The 23,922-nt window shown below is 36.6% G+C and overlaps 1 protein-coding gene across 11 annotated transcripts in view; it reads left to right on the top strand.

Moving 5' to 3' along the window:
- LOC149412736 (phosphatidylinositol-3,5-bisphosphate 3-phosphatase MTMR3) overlaps positions 1–23,922 on the top strand; it is a 273,058-nt gene that overhangs the window by 240,888 nt on the left and 8,248 nt on the right. For 10 of the 11 annotated variants that reach the window (XM_089645074.1, XM_089645069.1, XM_089645070.1 and 7 more), the window contains 14 exons: positions 1,747–2,103; positions 2,477–2,672; positions 3,074–3,171; positions 3,483–3,570; positions 3,973–4,137; positions 4,799–4,958; positions 10,371–10,476; positions 10,693–11,582; positions 12,389–12,637; positions 14,479–14,620; positions 15,455–15,587; positions 16,232–16,327; positions 16,784–16,933; positions 23,643–23,857. In XM_089645074.1, the coding sequence (XP_089501200.1) occupies positions 1,747–2,103; positions 2,477–2,672; positions 3,074–3,171; positions 3,483–3,570; positions 3,973–4,137; positions 4,799–4,958; positions 10,371–10,476; positions 10,693–11,582; positions 12,389–12,637; positions 14,479–14,620; positions 15,455–15,587; positions 16,232–16,327; positions 16,784–16,933; positions 23,643–23,857 (3,045 nt within the window). The remainder of the gene's footprint in view (positions 1–1,746; positions 2,104–2,476; positions 2,673–3,073; positions 3,172–3,482; positions 3,571–3,972; positions 4,138–4,798; positions 4,959–10,370; positions 10,477–10,692; positions 11,583–12,388; positions 12,638–14,478; positions 14,621–15,454; positions 15,588–16,231; positions 16,328–16,783; positions 16,934–23,642; positions 23,858–23,922) is intronic. The other variant, XM_089645072.1, reaches the window with a different exon arrangement.

Here is a 23,922-nt window from a genome sequence, read left to right on the forward strand (position 1 = left end):
ATTGAGTCAGGTTGCCGTAGATGAGATGACTTCAGGACCGATGATGAAGACTCCGGATGCAGGCAGTGAAGTGTTGGTCAAAGTGCGGGCCTTTGATCGGACTCGTGGAGGTTCAGGTACTGGTGAAGACCATGGGTCTTCCGGGTGCTCCAGTGCTGAACAAGGAAGCCGAAGGTGCGGTGGAACTTTGCGGCGATTTTGTGGGTGATGCATAGACCGGCGAGAATGCCGCGGGGTCTAGGTGCGTGGATGTAGCGCTGGTCAGATATGCTGGAACCAGGGTGCTGTTATGATCCCGTTGCAGTCCATGGATGAACCGTGCAAAGCCGGGTGTATCGTCCTGTGCGTATCGGAGGTTTGCAGGTTGTCACTCGCGAGACTTGCAAATTGTTAACGACTAATGACTGACTGACTGCTCGCTGCGTCGGGCCTATTTATATAGTCCAGCCGATTGGCGGTAGTAACTACACGAGACCGCTGGTAAACTGGAGGTTACTAGTTCAATCTCGATCGTGCTTGGAGTACGCCTAGGCAATAGGCTAGAATCTTCTAGCGAATGCGCGAAATTTACCTAGTCAAACTCGCAAACTATTGTCGTAGGTGGCTCGCTTGGACGTCGCGAGTGGGTAGCTCGTAGACAGCGGCAAGTACTCGTGGGCCGTAGGTTGGAACGTAGGAACGTTTCGCATTGCGTCTGGAGTGTTCTAGATAAACCTCGTAGCATCGCTACAAAGCTAATGACCTCGACTTAGAGTTAAATCTAGCTTTAAACGAGCCGAGTAGGTGAGACTGAGCCTAATACTGATTAATGAGAATGAGTTGGAACAACATGAAATCGCTTAATTGAAATTCATGAAATTTGAAAATGTTTGGTGTTGGGTCTACACTTCGATGTACTTCAAACAAAATGTATTAAAACCCTAGTGCCGATTTTTTCCAAATTTCACATAAAAATTTCCAACTTCAGACCTAATTTACTCAAAAATGAAAGTTCAAATCAAAAAATCAGGTTCATGTGGTGAGGATTATTGGCAGATGCGTCTGCTGACCTATTGCATGGCGGGTTGGATCTGGAGAGACTTGTTGAGGGAGATCCTTTTAGCTCTCCAGCAGGACTCTGAATTCAAACATCCGTCACTCCTGGACGCACTGACCCTCAGATTCCTACCCACCCCTCATTCCTTTTTCCTTTCCAGATATTCCTCTCCTTCCTTTCCTTAACAAAACCCTCCGAAAAAAAAAAGCATCCGCAAAGATCACATGGGCCCTCAGGGAAATTATTTTCCTCAGGGCCTCCTCTGTGGAGCTAATGGAAAGAAAAAGTTATACAAAATTGACTAGTTTGTAGGTCCAGATGGCTTTCACACAATTTTTGTTTCTATTTGATGTTTTTCAAAATTTATGCTTATCCTCCAAGCAATTTTCGGCATATTACGCCACATTTGTAAAACCATTTTGAGGGATCACTTGTCAAAGTGCCAAATTTATAGAACATAAAATTATGGGATAGATTAGGCGAAATCTAAGTGGATTCATTGGTTTTAAACCACAGTAAGCATCTCATATGTTTCCAAAATAATTAATTAAATAATATGGTAAATGTATATATATATACATTCAATCGCTCGGGTGGATATCACATGCAAATAGTTCAGACATGTGAATTCTTACGACAGCTAATAAAGTTGTATGTATTGTAAATTGTTTACATGACAATTATTACTAATTTGTTGTATTTATTTGCAGGCACCGCGGTAACGGCGCTGTGATAGCGCGGTGCTCCCAGCCCGAGGTGGGCTGGCTCGGCTGGCGCTCCAACGAGGACGAGCAGCTGCTGGCCGCGCTCTCCGCCGCGTGCAACTTTGACCGCGGCCCCGTGTCGGCCGGGCTGAGCACGCGCGAACCTCAACGCAAGGTGCTCATCGTGGACGCGCGCTCCTATGCCTCGGCCGTGACCAACAGGGCGCGCGGGGGGGGCTGCGAGTGCCCGCAGTACTACCCCTGCGCCGAGATACAGTTCATGTGCTTGCCCAACATACACAGCGTGAGGAAGAGCGCGCAGGCGCTGAGGGCGCTGGCCGCTGAACCGCCGGATCATGCCAAGTGAGTACCCCATTTTTCGAAAGCAGCGGAAGTACCTGGCTATTTAGACGCAGTCACCAAACATGGCTAAATCAGTTTGAAGCAACGTCTCGATTCTGAATGGTGGTCATACACCAGGGCAATACTGAGAGTATCTTCCACCTTGAAATGTGCGGAAAATACACCTTATATTATTTTGTTACAGTACGGCCGTGGCTGACAATCATTAAAGCATGACTGTTACACAATCCTTTAATCAAAAGATCGATTTGATGGTTATTTGATGGAGTGTGAAACACTTCAACCTACTTCCTGCTCTTATATCCTTATTACTGGTTTTTGCTTCTACTTGTTGAATGGATCTAAGGATCCTAATGATTGTTATTTATTTCAGCTGGCTGTCGGTCTTGGAACGTTCCCTCTGGCTGCAATCGGTGGGGGGACTGCTGAAGGCGGCCAGCCTGGTGGCGAGAGCGGTGCACGTGGCAGGCCGCCCCACCCTGGTACACTGCTCCGACGGCTGGGACAGGACCCCGCAGATTGTGGCCACCGCCCAGCTGCTGCTGGATCCCTACTACAGGACGTGCGAGGTCAGTAGCAACCAACTATAGGTAAAATGCAATTAATAGGAAAAATCTCTTGAAAGGGCGTGATTTATTACTAGTTCGCTAGTTGGTGGCTTGAGAACGATCTTTTGTTGTATATCGAATGATAGTGTCACACAATATAAATTGACTAATCTCTGTGTTAGAGACAATCTTACTCAGAGACAGCCTCAACCTGGTTGAACCCTCTTGTATGAATTTTGCTAAGTTTATGAACAATATGATCATTCAAAGACTATCTTATACAATAACTAATGTAAACCACCCTTGAGGTGATTGAACTACTGACTAAACAGCGCTGTATAAATTTTACCAATTATTACTATATTTTCTGTCTACGGCTATCCTAAAATAAAATGTATTGAAATATGAAATTTTGTTCCCAGGGTTTCCGAGTGCTGGTGGAGAGAGAGTGGCTGGACTTTGGACACAAGTTTGCCGACAGGTGCGGCCATACGGTCAGCACTGAGGATTTTAACGAAAGGTAACGAAAATCAAACGACCGGTCGGTGGCCGAGTTGACATCGCGCTTGGGTCCCACTCGGGCGTAGTGTGTTCAATTCCTCGGCTGGCTAAGTCCTCCATCACAACACAAGCAACATTTTCAGCTTTCTGTGGTGGTAGTAGGAGATTTTCAAATATTGTCAGGTTATTCGTAACCCGGGAATGTTTGTCTTTCTTTTAAAAAAAAAAAAAAAAATCTCTTATATAACCTCATTCGTACTGACGATATTTTTTCCTTACATTAATTCAATTTTTATTTGTTTGGTTTTAATTGTGTTTATTATTTTCCAGATGCCCTGTGTTCCTACAATGGCTGGACTGTGTCCATCAGATTCAAGTTCAATACCCGTGCAGCTTTGAATTTTCACAAGCATACCTGGTTAGTACCGTTTAAAAATATTAAATACACTGTAAATGTGTGATTCTTGGACAGAACACATTTAGCACAGATCTACATTAAAAAATATATTTATTTTGGAACCCATTGATAACAGAAACAGACGGAGGAGATATGACATGGAAGTGTGCCAATTTTCGCCGAACTACAACCAAACTGCCCGGACTATTAAAGCTGCTGTTCAATGAAAGTTATGCGTTTGGTGTGTAGGCAGAAACAAAGGCAGGTTGCTGGTGACTGGTGGATTGTTGGTGACCCGCTTTGGCTCATCTCCCTTGTTTCTGTTACCTATGGTGGATCCATTTAACACTATGAGGTTTGCATGCCAGGCTTAGATCTCCGTACTAAATCAAATTTTATATTAATGAATAATGTTTGTTTCAGATCAAGCTAGCGCAGCACACCTACTCGTGCATGTTTGGTACATTCCTGTGCAACAGCCGGCGTGAGCGCACTTCTCAGCGTGTGGCCGATCGCACCTTCAGTGTGTGGAAGTTCCTCACGGGCCCCGAGTACAGGAACCATCTGTACGAGCCCAACGGAGATGAGGTGAGTTATGATTTCAACAGAGCTTAAAAAACATTACTTTTCCTGGGTCAAAATTCAATAAACTTGCCCTGGGTCAAAATCCACTCAACTTTTCCCGTATCTAAATCTACTTGTTTCTATCAAAACTAGCTGATGTGTGCCCGATATTGCTTGGGGACTTATAGATGGTTTGGGGTAATAGTTGAGTTGGTTCATTATTTTGATGTGTCTCATAAGGTTTAGTAGCCAGCGTTAGCAATGTGAGCGCCAAAAAAAATATTACAACTTGATTACAAAACATCGATTTTTCTGAACTTTCTGTAATACACTATGCATGTATTATATATATAAACCTTCTGAAAATTTTTTTTTAAATGATAATGAAAACCATATCAAAATCCGTTGCGTAGTTTAGAAGAACTTAGCGCACAAACAGACAGACGTGGATAGCGACTTTGTTTTATACTATTTAGAGATTCACTCTTGTCAACCATTTCATGTAACATAATGATACTACAAGGTGATCCTGATAGATATACCTTCACTTGTATCATAAGAATATTAGGGCCTATTTTAAAGTAGGACCTACAAACTACACTATCAATAATGCTGTCATTAGCTCTGTCAAAAATACTACTTGTTCTTTATCTTCCACTCTTGTAACATGTGTATTTGTCTCCAGGTTCTGTTCCCAGCGCATTCTTCTCGAGCGCTAGTGGTGTGGGCTGCGGTGTACCTCGGAGCGGCCCCCGACACCCCAGTGCCCCTCCAGGCGGCACCCCAACCTGCCCCCCAACCCGCACAGGGGCCCCCTCATTCGCCCAGTACGGGGATCAACTCAGGTGGGCTACAATAATATCGTAATACAAGTAGACACACTTAACGTCAATTATACTCCTAGTACAGGTTCTACATATTGTAATATTGTAGACATACCTATTGTCAATTATCTACTTTACTTAATAAGGAATAAATGCGCTAAAAGTTTAACATTTAGTGAGCAGCGTCCTCGTTCGTGACTCCAGAAGCCTCCAGTCAGGTTGTAAGGCTGATCGGCTTGTTGGCTTCTTTCGTTTTCACGCCAAGGATTGGCTTGCCGTTTGAGAGAGATTGAGAGGTTCGCTTCTGAGTAAAACACTTGTGTTTTTTCTTGATATGTTTTAATATGTCACAAAGAAGAGGGTAGACTTTAAAACTTAGAAAGAGAAGCGAGAGTTGGTTGATAATGAATGTTGAATGAATGATAATGTAGAATTGAAATCTATCTGTATCACAACAAGCTATTTATAAACAAACAATATTTGACGTGACCACAGACACAAGATATTATAGACGCGAAATTCATGACAATATTACACTATGACGTGCCATAGACAAAAATATTTAACATAAAAGGTGGCACAGACAGAAAAAGATAATGTAAACTTCAGTCCACGTACAAGCGAAATATTGCATTTTCATTATTATTTGACAAATTCTTCGTGTACACTTTGAGGCCGTTTTCTTAAGATTTGATCATAAACGACAAGTGGGTTTTTAGTTTAGTTTTTTCTTTCCTTTTTTAATAAAACCCAAACTAAGAACCTATTTTATTAAGTAGGTTCTTAGTTTAGGTTTAGTTAAAAAAGAAAACTATCCAAAGAATCTGTTTTATAATTTGTGCGTATTGGATGAGGCATGAATTTCTATGAGCATTTTTGATTGTAAAAACTCGACGTCCTTGTATTTTCTGCCTTAATTAATATTAAAGATTTTTAACTTTAAAATTAAGAGGTTCTATTCAAGTTCTGTTATCAAGGTACAGTGCTTGGACCAATTCTATTTACTATATATGTAAACGATATTTTTTTTCAACCCTTACATGGTCAAATTACGTCATACGCCGATGATACAGTATTAATAATAAGTGATACGACTTGGGAAAATGTAGAATTAAAGGCCACAGAAGACATCAACACGCTCAAGAATTTTTTCGACACTAATTTACTGTCACTTAATAAAGAAAAGACATTTGTAATTCCATTTGCAATCCATACAAATGATACTCCTAAAAATTTTAACATTGTCATACATAATAATACTAAAATTCACAGCCAAAACTATTGCAAATCAAACTGTACAGTACTAAAAACAACAAATAAAATTAAATATCTAGGAGTAATTATTGATAAAAATCTGAAATGGAAGGAACAAATATGTCAAGTAGTAAACAAAATTAGAAAATTAATATATATATTTTTAAGAATTAGAAACTTTCTGTCGATAAAAAATCTATATTTAATTTACTATGCCTTAGTTCAATCCACTTTACAATACGCTATTATTAGTTGGGGATCCGCGTATAAATGTAACCTTCTTCCAATTGAAATTATACAAAGAACAATTATTAAAATTATATTAAAAAAATCCTTTGACTACCCAACAGAACGCCTGTTTGAAGAATTTCAAGTACCTACATTTAAAGACCTATATATTAAAAACTCATTAATCCAAATTATAAAAGAAAAAGATAAATATCAATTTTTAAATGAAAACAGAACGCGACTTAGACATGTTTTTCTATGCCCAAAACTAAATACGTCTTTTGCACAACATCATTATACTTACCAGGGAAGAACTTTTTTCAATCGTCTACCAGAAGAAATCAGAAGCATTAATGATAAAACCCGAATACTGCTCTCTGTCAAGAGACATTTTAAAAATATTCTGAAAAAAAAACTACTGTCACTTAATTAATCTCACAAATATCCTTAGTTTTCCATAACTTCCTTTCTTTTTTTAAATTTAATAAATTAATATATTATCCTTCACTACTATCAAAAAAAATACTACAGCAAACATACATTTATGTCAAAAGAATTATTTAAGTACTAACTAACAACAACATTTATGTACACTCCCCTTCCATACACAAGCAAATGCTTTCAATGGAAGAGTAGTAAAAAAATACAAGTTGTAAAATTAATTATGTACCATGTAAACATATTATTAAAAAAAAAAAAAATAATTAAAAAAAAAAAAAAAAAAAAAAATTTCAGTTTTGTTAAACAACTGGCCAGTTATGATATAATAACAGAACATGAATAGAACCTTCACAGAACGTGAAAATCAACTTTGAAATTTGATGAATTGTTCAAATTCTGTGAAACAAGCTGTCCTTAGTAAACATTCTTTATTGATGACTTACGATGGCCCTCTGCTCGGTTCGACTGTAGGATGAATTTTTATTTATATGTTAGTAACTGGTTTTTTCATGTGAATAATTGAAAAATATTGAACAAACAATATGGCGTCTTCTCTTATTTTTTGACAGTTTTATGGTTATTACTAAGCTGCATACCTCATGCTGCAAATGAAGCTGATGACTAGAAATAAGTGTAATGATGACAAACATACAATTTATTAATTATTGTGTTATAAAGGTGGGTTTTTGCTTCTAGATTATATATATATAATACACACCGTGATCCCAGCTCATACTGCTAAAGATTGGGGGTGATTGATTATTTGTGAAAAACTTATTATTTCTCTGCCCTCGGTCAGCGTTTCTGTTTAGTGTAAATTACATTGATATTTACGTTCTTTAATTTGTTCATCTTTTAATCAGTGGACTGTTTTATGTGCAAAAACATGCGCCACTTCTTACGACAGTGTTTTGCGCTCGCGCAAATGTCTGAGTTCTAGTATCGTATGTCACGGTAGATTGTACTGGTATGTCACGGTAGATTTTACCGGTATGTCACGGTACATTGTACCGGTATGTCACGGTACATTGTACCTGTATGTCACGGTAGATTGTACCAGTATGTCACGGTAGATTGTACCTGTATGTCACGGTAGATTGTACCGATATGTCACGGTAGATTGTACCGGTATGTCACGGTAGATTGTACCGGGATGTCACGGTAGATTGTACCGCATGTCACGGTAGATTGTACCGGTATGTCACGCTAGATTGTACCGGCATGTCTCTGTAGATTGTGCCGGTATGTCACGATAGATTCTACCGGGATGTCACGGTAGATTGTACCGCATATCACGGTAGATTGTACCGGTATGTCACGGTAGATTGTACCGGTATGTCACGGTAGATTGTACCGGTATGTCACGCTAGATTGTACCGGTATGTTACGGTAGATTGTACCGGTAGGTCACGGTAGATTGTACCATTTATGTAATGAATTTAGTCACTACAACAGCTTAACAATTATTTGTCTCGAATGTCAAAATTCGTTTATGTGAAATAATGTCTCAAAATTGAGTTACAAAGTTTTGAGTACAAAGGCCATTATTTCTTTGAAAACACAATTTTAATTGTTGTTTTTTGTGTAGAGGGTATGTTGGTATGTGTTCACTTTATACATGGTGTCCGGAAACTCGTAGTACAAGCTGGAAACTGGTGAATCTACATCACATTTGGAGTCGATTTTGTAGTATAATTTTTTTTGATTTGAGCTTTCGTTTTCGAGTAAATCGAGTCAGAAGTTGATTTTTTTTTTTGATCAAATTCTTATAAATTATTACTGAAGATCAAAGTACCCAACTAATTAAAATTATTTAAAAATTTAAAAGTAAAACAAATAATGACGAAAAAATTTGAACCCTGAAATAGCCGAAAAATATATTTTTTTGGTTTTTTTTTTTTTTTATAAAAATGCTCAAATCAAAAAACTTTATGTTTATTTGGGTTTCCCGTGTGGTATACATTCTCCAGTTTCCGGCTTGTACTACGAGTTTCCGGACACCATGTATATTCGTAAATATATTTTTTTATCATTTTTTTTTATATAAAGTTACGTATTCTGGGGAAACGTCATATAAACGTGATATAAACATGAAATAAATAATAAGATACATCATCTGGTAAGCAGAAAACAATCACAAAATTTTTTTAACATAGTTTTTATCCCGATATTTGAACAATACTCATCAAGGTAATTCGCTCGCAGTTAAAAAAATTCTCGTCCGACTGTTATTTTGACTTTTTCTTACTCCGATGTTTAACAGGTTAAAGGATAATTGGATCGTATTTCCAAATGAATAACTGCTGTTACTAGGCATGTACCTAACGCCTCTCAGATGTTAACATGTGCATTATAACAATGTTTTTGGTATTGCTTTGTTTAAAAAACTTTACAAGGATTGTTTTTTTTAGATTATAATAACCCCCCCTCAAAGTTTTACAGTATGAGCGTGGAACACGATGTACACAGATGCAATAAAATTGTTCTCCAAGTGTTAACATTTCGTGTGAAATTTGCATTCGTTTCAATTTTGTGAAATTCAATCTGTTTAATAATATATTTATGCAAAACAATTTATGAACAAGTTCGTTGTTCAGATTTAATTACATAATTTTTTATGGGAGAAATTAGTTGCAAGATGATATTGTTAATTCTGAATTTGAAATATGAGATCGACAAATGTGACATTTAATAACTAGGTCCCAATGGTCCAGTGGTTAAGACGCTGTCCCGATAAGACAAGAGATCCTGGGTTCGATTCCTAGATGTGACCGTTATCTTTTTTATTTTCTGTGTCTTGTTCTGTTTCATTTAGATTTATTAGTATTATCTTCACATGCATTTTATATGAAAAATTTGCTTTTTGGGAATCCCAGTTTTTGGCAATATCTTGGTGTACAGCAGGATTCACGTTGAGAGGATGGCGCCACTTTTTCACAGCTTGCCTGCAATGCCACCAGCGCTCTGCGAGGCTTTTCGTAAAAGTTTTGTAAAATTTGTTTGTCCGGTTGGTCAAAATATTGTCAAAAAATTACAGGTTCCCAAAAATTGATTTTTCACTCTTAATAAGACGATTTGATATTGTACCCTCTTTCAGTTAATGTAATTATTTAATAGGACGACATGAAAAATTTGGACGAAATGAAAAAATACAATGTTAATACATATAAAATGAAACCTTTATTAAACCGACATACCTAGTTCATAAGCACAAATAATATACAACAAAGAAGCTCACAAAGTAAATAGTCGAGGACATCCAATCAAAGCAATACTTATAAGACGGTTCTATCATAAGTCAGTATAACAGACGAGCATGTATCAGATGTACGATTGAAAAGGAAGCGAGGAGATTGGTATTTTGGCATTCAGTCCTCATCGCCTGCCCCTGTGAAGAAAACACTGCAACGGTAAGTTCGTTGGAAACCTTCACGTAGCATTAATCACCTTAGCATTAATTTATATTTTTACTGTTTGACTTTATTAACCTTGTTATTTTTAATATTTCAGGTGTCATGACGAAGACCAGATCGTACGGGGATCTTCTATCTCTCTCTGAGCACGGCAGCTCCTCCCATCGGCGGTCCAGTGACCCCAGCATTACTGTAGACGTCATGTAAGTTCACTTGGTCTCAGCAATATGTTGTATAGTTTCCTGTCTGTTCCACCCGGCTTTTCCTTACTTTATGTGAGATAAGATATCATCTCTTTGATAGATGATATCTCCAGACATTTTGTTTAATGTGTGTAGTTGAAATGTCAACAAGGTTACCCTAAAGTTGTACTGTACTTTTAATTGAACAATTGATCTGATTGTTTCTTTCTCTTACAGGAAATTAAGTACGCTCAGCATTTCCGGGACCAATGCCACGGAGGGACTCGTCAACAACGGCGAAGCGGCCGACCAACAGTTAATCGACGAGTACTCTGACGAAAGTGTTGAATCCGACATCATCCTTAACGGGAAGTGTCCAGTGCCCGTCGGTAGTGTCGTGAACCAAACAAGTTACGTGCAAATGCAAAACATTCTCAATAGTTCAAGCACCGACGATAGCCTTATCAATACAACAGTCCCCAAACAAATCGTCAACGGGTATTCCAAAGTTAACGGTAATGTTCCTATTCTTAATAACCGAGCGTCGAGCGTCAGGACGGACTCAAACTCCAACACAAAGTCGGACGACGACGAAGTAGATTTAATCAACGGGAAGTTAGAATCAAACGGGGTGTACGAAAACGGCAACACATCCATTCTAATCGAGGAGCGACTACTCGAAGACTCTCCCGACCAAATCGATGGGTTAGAAAATACAGATTACGTAGAGCAAGCGATTGACTCGATCGCGCAGCAAGAATACGAAGAGAGACCCGCGCGAATAATGAGCAGAGAAAGCATCGTCGCCACTTTTAAGCCGGGATCAATTTCATTGTTAACGCCTACAGAAGAAAATAGTGTGTTTTTAGACAACAATCTTTCGGATTCCGGAGAGTTGAGTGGTAGAATCAGGAACGAGAGTTTGACGTGGAGAAGCGTGTCAGAATGCAGCCAGCAGACAGACTCCAGCAGCGGGTGCGTTGATTTGGGGGCGGAGATGAGCAATGCGGTGTCGTCCGGACTGGACGGAATGATACAGAGGGGCAGCACAAGACGCCAGAGGTTAGACTCCGTTCAGAATGGCGGGCTAAACGATACGGCAGCTATCTTGTTGGAAACAGAAATCGGTGAGTTTTTATAATCCATTTCTGTATACTTTATTTATTACTTGCTAAGTCACCTGTTTACTGAATTTACAATGTATTATTGTTGAATTTTTTGTCTTTTGCAATGACAAATAGCCCAACACTGACTTGAACTTCAGATTATGGAGTTGCATTACAAAAGTAGGCTTAATTTCAGACAACAATTTTATAGTTAGGGTGTGGCGAGTTCTATATAAAAATTTCACTAAAATATTTGTATTTAAAAACTAAATCCATTTTCTCGAATGGGACCCTTGTTTTCGCCCGTATAAAGTGTGTTAATATATGAACTAAATGTCAGTCCTACCCGATCGGAATTTGGCGAGGTTGTTAGTGCGGTTGACTCCAATCCCTGGGAAGGATTGAATCCTCAATCAATCATTTAAACAAACAAACATTTTAAAATATATGTTTGTTTTTTTACAGGTTGATTTTTTTCTGAATAACAATGTAATAGAAATGAAGACTAATTGTTAGTACAAATTCACTAAAATATTTTAATGACTTTTGAAAGTTTGACTTTTAAAAATCACTAAAACAGATTGGTGAAAAAGTCACTAAGTGCATTATTTAATGATGTTTTCCTATCAATACGAATAAAAGTAAAATTCCCACATAAAAGCAGTTGTAATAGATGTTTAAAATAGCATTTACTTGAACACTTTGTTATTATTTGAACATGGATATTAACAGATTAAAGGTAGCTGAAACTTTAAAGTTGATTATCACAGAGTCAACATTTTGTCTTATCACTTCTGGCAGTAAACTGACGGAATGTTCTTTCACAGGTAACCTAATATCTGCCGAATCAGCTGCCAAACGTCTGGAGCAGCAGGGAGCCACGAGCCCAGCCGCCTACCCATCCGGCCACCGAAGACAGCGCTCGGACGGCGGAGCGGGTGGCGGTGGAGGGGGGCACTTTGAGTACTTCCCTCCGCTGGGGGCGTGCGCCAACCAGGCAGACGAGGGCGGCTGTGAAAACATGACTCTCTGTCCCAACTCTCCCCTGAGGGCGTGCCGTGCATATTCCGCAGGAGGTGATTGATTTGTTGAACTCATGATATTAATACTATTTCATTACATTTATATACATTTTATACTTTTACTTTTATTTGAGTTGTTGTACTTTTCCATTTTATACTTGTTACTTTATACCTTTCTTTGAGTTGTTGAACTTTTACATTTTATGCTTGTTACTTAATACTTTTGTTTGAGTTTTTGTACTTTCACTATTCTTACTTTTGTTTATGGCAACGTTATGCCGTATATATGAAAAAAATAATTACAAACTGTTGAATACCTCAGTTAATTCAATTCATCACTGACAGCATGGCACTACTATTATAAGGTGTCAAAGGCAGGAACTAAACATGCAAAATGACGCACATTCCATAATATTCAAATGTTGTCTTCATTCGACAAATAATGTACATGTGTGCGCGGTGCTCATTCAAGGATGGTGTTAGTGTCGAAAAAGGCCATGCCTTTAGGTACAAATCACAAATGTAGCAATCAGTGACATCTGTTGGCATCTCTATCAATTAATACAACTTTACTTAACACAATCAACGAAATAATTATCACATCACATTTGCTGTCTTTCATGCAGCTGTGCAGTCTAAAAAATGTGGAGATTTTATTTTTTATCCAGTAATAGGCTCATAATATGCATCAATGAAGCGGTTATTTGGACATTTGATATGGCTTAGGTAATCCCGACTAATATCGGCTAGTCAGCAAATCAATTAATTTGCTGTTTTTCCTACTGCCTACCCTAAATAAAAACTCACTGTGGTGAGTCTTCCACTCTACTCTCTTCGGTTGCTTATGCACAACCCTTTGCAACCGGAAATTTTTTTCTGAATTGTGATGGAAACACACTAGCAAAGCTCTTAGATGTGATCCCAAAGGGCTGGGCGACCTACTGGTTGAAACATGCAAGCATGGAAACCCTACATAAGTAGCTCCCGCATATTCGATCGACACCGGTTACAATTTTTTTTTTTAAATCAATTATTTTTATATGAAATCACTAATAGTAACGTTTGTAATACATTTGTCTAATAAAATGCTTATGTTTTCATATGTATGTAAAATGGCAGACCGAACGCCCTCGATTTAACAGGCTACGTCAACCTGTCAAACGCTCTATATTTGTTAACAATACTGCCAATAATTGTTTCGACAACTTTCTAATTCAAACGCTTCATACACTATGTCTCGTATGGTATCATGTTACTGCTGCCACTACCTAGCTTTTACATATAAACTTTACATTTATTCTTAACTAATTTAAGTTTGTATAACTTAGTTATTATTGTATGCATTTACTATTTACTTGCTGTTATAATATGTCAAATGGATATGGTTATATGTATTTTTACTGTTACTATTGTGAACTTACAATCTTCAGAATATTATTTTTCTATGAACTATGTATGTAAAAGCCCAATGGGCGTATAAATAAATATATTTTATTTATTTAGAAAATAAAATTTGAAAGCTTATTTTATCACCTTTCAAAAGCAGTTTTTAGTTTTTGGATACGTTCAGAAATATTCCATTTATTTGGATTTTATTGCAAAGCAGAAATACTCCAACCTTATATAAAAGTATGGCAGAGACCTGAGGAGTTAAGGATCTTGTGCTGGCCTCACCACTGTTCATCCTCCTATGTTTTGGTTAGGTTCTAACAGCCCTTAACCCCCCCTAGTCATATGAAGTTGAAGAAGCCTCTGTGATGGTTGGCTATATATCTTTTTCGCTACATGTCCCGCCCAGCAGAGCTGTCCCAGTGTTATAATTCTTGTTGCTGGCGGCTCTTCAAACAGCTTGTGGTTGTACCTTGTATACTAATTATTTGTGTCCTTGTTCGCAGCCAACACAATGGGTCGATGGCATGGCCGCTCTGTGTCAGTGCCGTGTGCGCAGGAGCCGTCGCTAGCGGAGTGGCGAGGCGAGGGCTGCCGCCTGTGTTGCTGCAACTGCACACACCAGCAGTGCAAGAAGGCACAGCAGAGGTAACCTAACCTATTCTTTTATCATGTTTTTTTTTTTTTATCCGGGTACCCAAACAAACGTAATATGGTAAAATTCTCGATTTCAGCTTCAATCTTAATACGCACAAATTATCGAATTAACACTTCGTTCAAACTTAGTAATTACAAGAAACAAATGTTTATATCGGGAGAGATGGAAAAACATGCATTTAAATTCATATTTGGTAAAAACTTTTATAAACGGAATCTGTAGTCAAATTTAGCGCCATGTTAAATCTTGTTGTATAGTGCCGCATACAAACTGGTCAAAATTTCTTCAAACCGAGCCGGGAATTATGGGAAAGGAACGGTGCGAGACGCCGCTTACGGTTACTTTGTTCCATTCCCGAAATTCGTGGCTTGGCTTGCAGAAATTTTTTCTTATTTATACATACCCTAATATGACATTTGCCCGAATTGATATTCCTGACAAAAAACACAGGATATATCATGTAGGTGTATTAATTTTAACTAAATTAGAAGTTTAATGCATAGTCACTAGTTATGCAATATTGTGTTGAGCTTTCTCCAGTATTGTTTCGGCTTGGAAATTGAAAGCAGTGGCGTTTATTGATTGTTACGAACATTCTTGTCGTAACTGTGTTCAAAATGGCGGAATATAGTGTCGTATACATTCAAAATAATTTCCCTATAATAGGTACCCCTCTTACCAACTGTACTTAAATTATGTGACTGCTGTTGTATTGGACAGTAACAGTACATTTAGTACATTTTGATCCAATATATCTTCTCTTGAATTTCTGAACTCCCAGTTCAAAAGACCGCCACTGTATGTTGTTTATTTGTATATTGCAGCAGACAATGCGGCAGCGGAGCTACCAACAGTAGGAGCGAGCGACCGGGCAGTTCCCTAGACCCGGTGGACGGGCTGGTGTGTCCACAAAGCCCCGTGCAGCACCGCCTGCATCAGATCATCCTGGACCACAAGGTAACACTTAACCTCTTGAATGTCAGCGGCGTATCCATAGCGGGTAGTGTGATAAAGTCTCGATTTTATGATATTTTGAACCTTAAAAAAGGTTCAAGCATATTAATAGAAGCAATGTATCTTAATATTATTCTAGCTTGTAGTTTATTTACAGCAAAGTCTCATATGACTTGTTTTTATTGTGAAGAGTGCTTATTTATTTGCAAAAAATAAGTGAGTTATTATAAAAAATAGTGTCAGCTGGCGCACAGCGGGCCGCTCGGCATTTCAGCTTGGCATTCCAAGGGTTTTTTTACGTTTAAAAAAGCTAGTCCAGCAAAGCTGCCTACCTAAGTTGCTATTAGTCGCAATTGCAATAATCTTTTTTTTCACATTCCTGGTAGCATTTTACCCACAACTCCAACTTAACAAACTAATTTCAAACTATTTTTCTAACCTCACTTATTCCTTAATAATTTTGCCACCCAATCTTTGTTTTCCCACCATAATCAATTTGTCAAAATTAATTTCTTTGTTCTCTCTTTCACTTAAAAAATGGAACGCATTCAAATACAAAGCAAAATATTACTAAAAAGTACCTACCCCAATATTGTAACAATATTTAGAATAATAGTGTTAATTTTTTAATTTAATTTTCATTTCAGATGAGGGAAGAAGTGTTGATGAGGGAATTGCATGCGGCGCGAGTGGAACTGTTGCAAAGGGCCTGCAGAACGGCGAGACAAACCCCCGATCACACTGTTAGTATTATTTAACCTTACCTTTTTTTAACGTATTTATTTTTTTGTTCATATTATTTTGTTATTATTACAGTTATTATTTTTTGATTAAATATTATTTTGTCAGCTTTCATGTGACTTTTATTCAATCTAGTGTGGAAGATATTTGATCCAATATATTTTTACAAAATTATTATATTATTTTCACAACGGTTCAATATTTTTGCTATTTCAACATAAATAGATAAATAATATAAAATTCAGTGCAACTGTTATTTGAAACTTCAAATATTTGTAGATAAATTTAAAAAAAAAACAGTATCGCCGTTGTTGAATGTAAAGTTAAAATCTAAAAGGTTGACTTTATTTTTATTTAGATGGTTTATAAATAAGTTTGATTTTAAACATTTTTGATGTCGATCATAATCCACATTGATTGATTTGACTCCTATTGAAAACTGAGATTCTTCTTTGCAGGAGAGTGATTATAAAGACAAAGACAATAGAAGCTATAGCGATAGCTCTCCTGAACTTAACGCTCCGCAGTGGAGCTCTCAAGAAGTCGCCATGGAAGAGGCATACTTCGATGAGAATTTTAGGAACCATACGTCGCTCCAAACGTACTGGGTTAGTTTGCGAACAAACGACTGGGCAAAGTTAAAATAATCACAAAAAGAATGCAGAATCAAGCGCAAACTAATTCAAACATTTCTGTGTTGCATTTGTACCATACTATATCCGTTTCCCTAATGTAATACTGGCGCAAGTCAAAAGGAGTGAATTTCAGTTAATGGCCATGTGAAAATTAATTTTACTTACTATTTTTAAGTAGGTACAATCACAGAGTTGTCTATGGTTTTTACACAATGACAACTCTGGTGAACTTCATTAGGAATGGGCTACTCAACTGTCAAAAGAATAAGGTTAAAAAAACAATAGGTCTTAGAACTAAGTGCTTACGAGAGCTACTCAGACTGCCTTGTCAATAATAACAATAGTAATATTAAATGATTTGTCCTTAACCGTTACATTATTTAAACACTAGCTTTTACATGCTGGTATTAGGGAGAAATTACTGTATAGGATTTTCCCATGGAAATGAAATGTTTATCTGAAATGGATGAAAAGTAGCCTGTGTCACTTCTCCGTCCTCCAACTATCTCTATGCAAAAAATCAAGTCGATCGGTCGCTCTATTGGGATGTGAAAAAGGACAAACAAACACACTATCGCAATTGTTATATTACTTGGGATGAACAAGCTGATATGTCGCATTGCAATTAAACATACTTTTTACGGCAAGAACAAACACTGAAAAAGTTATGATGCAAAACGGTCAGTAAATAATGCGCATATTTATTATATATTACTTTTTAACACAGTTAACTCTGATTAAACAAGAGAAAGTAGTAAAAAATCTAACTCGTTAACACTTTACCAGTTTTGGCATCTCCGTGCTTTTGTCCAGTAGATCCATCACAAAATAACTAATTCCCAAATTGTATTTGGTTTATTTGCATATTTATAATATATTCTTTGAACATTTCACCAATTAGTGCATTACTTATATTATATGTATGTATTTTTAATTCTCATAATAAAAACATAGTAAATATGCAAATGTAATTTCTTAGATTTGTGCAGATTTATTTTTCTCATCTGTGCACTATTTTTTCATTAGGAAAATGTGCAATTAAATAGTTTGAAGATGAACCTTAATCTGTAAAATGAAATTTGAATTCAGATTATTGAATTGAAATCGGAATTTGCCCTTTTTAACTTGAGTCAGTATTCATTCCGTGGAAGTAAGGATATTTTGAAAATCAATTAAAATTTTATTTAATATTTATTCTACTTTGCTGAATTTTGTGGATGCAGTATTTCTAAATGGGCTATGTATTTGAATATTACAAATAACAATACAAATATTACATAACAGTAGGTCAAGTTGCATGTTATGTTTACTCACAAAGGAATTTTGCTTGTGTTATATAAACTTGGGTATATGAATTTTAATTAAAATTGACTTGGGTATTATTATTCTTCTTTTTTATTGTGCCTCTGTTACTGGAGATTGGATATAATCAGTTTAAATAAATAAAAAAAAATACTATTTCGGTTGAATACTGTCACTACACCAGTTTAAATTACAAAGTCGTAATATTTTGGTTGAATACTTTCACTACACCAGTATGACAACATCAATATTTTGGTAGAACACTTTCACTACACCAGTATTACAAAGTCGTAATATTTTGGTTGAATACCATCACTAAACCAGTTGAAATTACAAAGTCGTAATATTTTGGTTGAATACCATCACTAAACCAGTTGAAATTACAAAGTCGTAATATTTTGGTTGAATACCATCACTAAACCAGTTGAAATTACAAAGTCGTAATATTTTGGTTGAACACTTTAACTACACCAGTATCACAAAGTCGTAATATTTTGGTTGAGCACCTTCACTACACCATTTGAAATTACAAAGTCGTGGTATGTTTGTTGGACACCATCGCTACATTAGTTTAAATTAAAAAGTTGTACTATTTTAAATGTTTCTTCACCAAGAGATAAAATATAAAGGTGCTGAAGGCACTATATATTTATCATTCAATCATTTTTGGGAAACTTGAGGGTTAAAAAACTTTCCGAGCCGGGTCATTTAAATAATATTAATTATATTGATTTTTTCAAATTTGACCTAAAATATTAAACAGCTGATAATAATTAGATTGAATTTTTCAAATTTGACCTAAAAAATTATAACTTTACTTGAAAAGGAGAGTTCAAAAAATATATATATACAGGGTGTATCGGCACGTACCCGACAAACTTTAACCAGCTATTCCTTAGCACATTTGGAGTAAAAAATGTTATGGGCACTTTGCTGTCCGGTAACATTTTTTTTAAATAAAAAATGTATTACATATTCATATTTTCACCACATGTCACCAATGTTTTATCCTTTGTCAAAGTTTGAAAACCCGTCTGGCAATATTTTGTTCGAGTTTCGTTGAATAATGTACGTATGTACGTACGTTGGTGCGCTTTTACAATCACAACGAAATGGCACGGCACCATTTGTCTCATTTTTAACTATTATTATTTAGTGTGTACGAAAGAGCGAGGACACTTTTTGACACACTTGCTAATAACAGCTGTTGAACAGGAGAAACAATGCAAATGACAGTGACGGAGTGTGGATTTTTTTAATTTATTTTAGGTTTTTAATGGAAAAAAAATATTACCGGACAGCAAAGCGCCCATAACATTTTTCACTCCAAATGTGCTGAGGAATAGCTGGTTAAAGTTTGTCGGGTACTTGCCGATACACCCTGTATACATACCAGAAACTAGACTCCAAATGTGATGAAGATTAACCCATTTCCCACTTGTACTATGCATTTCCCGTAACCATGTATATCTAGGAAAGACAGTTTTGTAATAACATCCCTACAGAGATTTTTACTGATGGTTAAGGTTTTTGTAGGTAGGTACAAAATGCAACATGGACTCGTAATATATATTTTCTTATTATTTTAATATGGAAAGTAGTTAACCGTTATTTATGTTGTAAAATTAAACTAGCATGAGTTTTGAGTTTTGAACTAATCTTACAAGAAATAATTTAATAAGTTTTATTGTATCGCTTTCAAATTTTATTATGTTGGTTCAAAAAATATGCATGTCGAGTTACAGTAATAATAAAGTAGGATAAACTAAATCACAGGTACCTACTTACAGGACGGATGTTAACATCATTTAATTAAAATAATAATCCACCTTTAAAGTAAATTAATCCTTGAAAACCATAATGTCACAAGTATTATATTTAAAAAAAACCATAACTATTTCATACCAAAAACTCAAAATAATGCTCATAGGAATGCTTTGCTTGTATTACATAAATGCACTCAAACAATACATATTTGTTATTTCACTGAACCTCATTCAGAAGCAATAAAGACAGAAAATAGACATGTGTCTGGTTCCATGATTAAAAGCAAGTCATTAAAAGCAATGAAAAAAAACTAACCTATAAACCTAACTGATTTAATCTAGTTTTTATTTCACCACTTTTCATAACTTTTTAAAGTTGTGTTGAATTGTCATTTTGATGAGTTATCCGGTCAGCCATGCGTCCATTTCATTTGCAAATACATAAATGACCATATAAATCGCAAGAATATGTGTTGGCTCTTAAATTTTTAAAAATTACGTTTGCCCTCTGGTGTTACGTTCTCACCGGGACAGGAGTGCTCCTAGCTGGGGTGGTACAATCGTATCTTATCTCTGGCAAAAATAATCAAGTAACTATGCTGCTTAAATTATTTTGGCAAACTTGTCGAATGCAAAGGATCTTTAAAAAAACAACACTTGATTTTAACTTAAATATCTAATGGAGACAACTATTTGTCCTGGGTTGAAGTATACATGCAAAAAATAGGTTCCTAGGGTTTAGTTTGGCTTATTTTAATAATTTATGCGTATTTTCTAACCTTCAAATTTAACTTTGAGAAAAAATGGAACTTTAAATGCATCTTTCATATCTCTAATAGTGCTATTTATATACTTTTTTGCGTATTAAGCGTGCAGCGGAATTCGACAAGTTTATCATGATTTTTTACTGTTGATAATAATATTATGAAGTGTTTTATTGTGATTAAATTTTAACGTAAACTCTTTAGTGACTCTCACAGTTATAATGAAGAAATTTACTTTTATTACTGCCAATAACGTTATTTGTTTATGTAAATGAAATAATATCACCATCAATCACTAACACACTTCTATTTAAATCAACAATCAAGGTCACTGAATGTCTTGTTTTAAATTGAAAATATTTTAAAAGACTTCTTAAAACCTACTTTCAAACTACACACATTATCATTATCATTATCAGCACTACAAATCTTCTTTTCAAAGAGTGCTTTTTGCCTCTATGAGAAATGCCACCGCTCTTGTCCTACTGTTTCCTGCCAGTTGTTTAAGCCTAAAGTCTTTCTTCCACAGCGACATGCAAGTTTCCGAAACGTAACATTGCAAACAACTTGTCTTGCACAGTCGATTCTGAAATCACGAGACCCGCGTCACCACCAATTATTGTTCAATTCTCGAAACGTCAAAACTAGAATGCTTTCATAAATATTCACAACCAAACAGTTGATATAGCTGTCATTCTTGGATTCTAGACTGGCATCAAGTTGTCGACGATGCGTGCTTGTATACGAACCTCCGCACAGACGTATGGCGGTATTCGCCAAAGTACTTGAATCGTCGTGCATGGAAAACTTGCATATCTCTATGGAAGAAGGGCCTAAGGCTACGGTGTTCACCTCCATACCATTCAACCGCCTAATTTTGGGCCTCTCCTCAAGACTTATTATAGAGAAGCTTCTCTCAATGGTCAGCTTTCTTACATTCTTTTTCTTAACTACTATTTGTTTGGGTGAGAACCAAACTTGTCTAAACCAGAAAACCAAAAACGCTTAGTTATACATGTCATTGTATAAATACAATTTTTTTTATCAAAAACATGACATTTACTAAAAAATATTTTCTTATTCTGCCACATCTACGGTAATTTCCGTATATATCATAAAATGATTTTTGCTCAGTGCTTTCTATTCCGCATAACAATAGCGGCCATTAATCATTATTACCAGAAGGAATCAAACTAGGTTACCTAGATTGTAGCCATTTGTAGTGGAACAATAAGTTTTAATTTTTTAAGGGCGGAGATGGTTTACACGTAGTTCCCGTGAGCACTTAGGCCATAGGCCCATTGTGCTATCTGCCATTTTACCTCAATCCTTTAACAACAACCCAGTCCCTTTAGTAAAGTTCACCGGGGTTTTTATTGGGTATGTGGCTATGTCTTCTGGTTCTACTGTATGTCTGCCCAGATATCTGAGCCTAGTTCCCACCAGGGCAGGACATTGGCACCATAGGTGAATTGGAGTCTTTTCAACAATAAGTTATATGCAAGTTAATAAATCTGAACACGGCACTTCTACCAATCAAAACATTCTACACAGTAAATAAATCAACGTCCGTCGACTATCTTGTTGATTTCATAAACACGTTTCTCTATCTTATATACTTTGACTCCTAATACCAACATTACAATTCAACATGAGTGAATATCTGCAAAACACGTAATGAATTTTAAGCTGATGTTAACGCTATGGATTATAGCCATAAGTAGATAGAAATGATTGATTGCAATTGAAGAAATAAAAATAGAAATCTTCCAGAGCCAGTGAGACTACAGCATCCCCAATTGGGTATGTTGTGAGGTCGAAGGTAGTGGGGAGGGTAAGGAGATGTAGAGGAGGAAGGTGGGGAACAACCCGGCTATACAGTTTTGGCGAACAAACATGGCTAAAGCCATTTCAAGCAGTGTTTCAATTCTGAACTGTTGTCTTTCACCAGGGCAATACTGAAAGTATCTACCACTCTAAATCTATAAATTAAGTTGAGGTGATTAATTTGCCGCTATAGAAATAATTATTAATTTGTGTCTGATTTGCAAAAAACGTTATCAACCCCAGGGTTGTCAACAGGATTACGTATTACATTATTTTTATTAGTATTGGACCTATAATTTGGGTGTATATGATAAAGTAACAGATACAGGGTGTTTCACCACCTAACTGGAAAAATTCTGAAAATCACCATAAAAAAAATTACTATCATTAACAATAAATTGCATCCTGATGGGAACCGAAAATTCGAAAAGTAATTTCACTGACTCCTCAGGCCTCAGGCACATTCTGTCAGAAGGTCGGACTATTTCCGTTTTGCAATAAAATCCAAATAAATGGAATATTTCTGAACATATCCCAAAACTGAAAACTGTTTTTGAAAGGTGATGAAATACACTTTCAAATTATATTGTTAGAAATAAACGTAAATTTTTTGAAATGTTATAATTTTGAATTGAACTTTACGCTTTTCTAACTTAAATTTCTGATAACGAAAAAATATATCAAAACACACTTTTTTTCAAATTGCAGTTGAAACCTTTGGTTCTACTTCTAGATTGGAATACATAGCTTGGTGTTTTCTTTTTCTAACACCGTTTAGATCATATTTCTCTCTACAAGAGTAAGGGAGATACAACAATTTCTGTGAGACCAAAAGAAAGGCTAACTAACTAACTAAGCAGAGAGGATGGACCACCACACAACTTCTTGACGCACACTTCTCGCTTCATTCACAATCATACATACTCTTCTGATATGGCCCACTGATCACTTCTTCTATCACACTTCTGTTCAGTAGTTTCACCATCTTAAACACTTTGTACGAATATGCCCCTTACTCCGCAGGACTATTTCCCCCCTATGGACCCGATGTGTGCCGAGCCTTCGGTGGCGCAGGACCAGCAGGGCTGCGGGTCTCGCGCCGCCTCCGTGGCGTCCAGCGGCATGGGCAGCAGCGTCAACAATGGCAGCGGAGTGCTGTGGGTGCCCGACCACGCCGTCAGCCGCTGCACTCGTTGCCACACGCACTTCTGGCTGGGCAAGAGGAAGCACCACTGCAGGTGAGGATCACTTCTCCCCAGAGTGCAATCAAATCACAATATGGTCTTAATAATGTAATGTCAAT

This window comes from Hesperophylax consimilis, chromosome 22 (genome assembly GCF_061612785.1).
Source record: "Hesperophylax consimilis isolate HC1 chromosome 22, BYU_Hcon_1.0, whole genome shotgun sequence".
In the NCBI taxonomy this organism is placed as follows: Eukaryota; Metazoa; Arthropoda; class Insecta; order Trichoptera; family Limnephilidae; genus Hesperophylax; species Hesperophylax consimilis.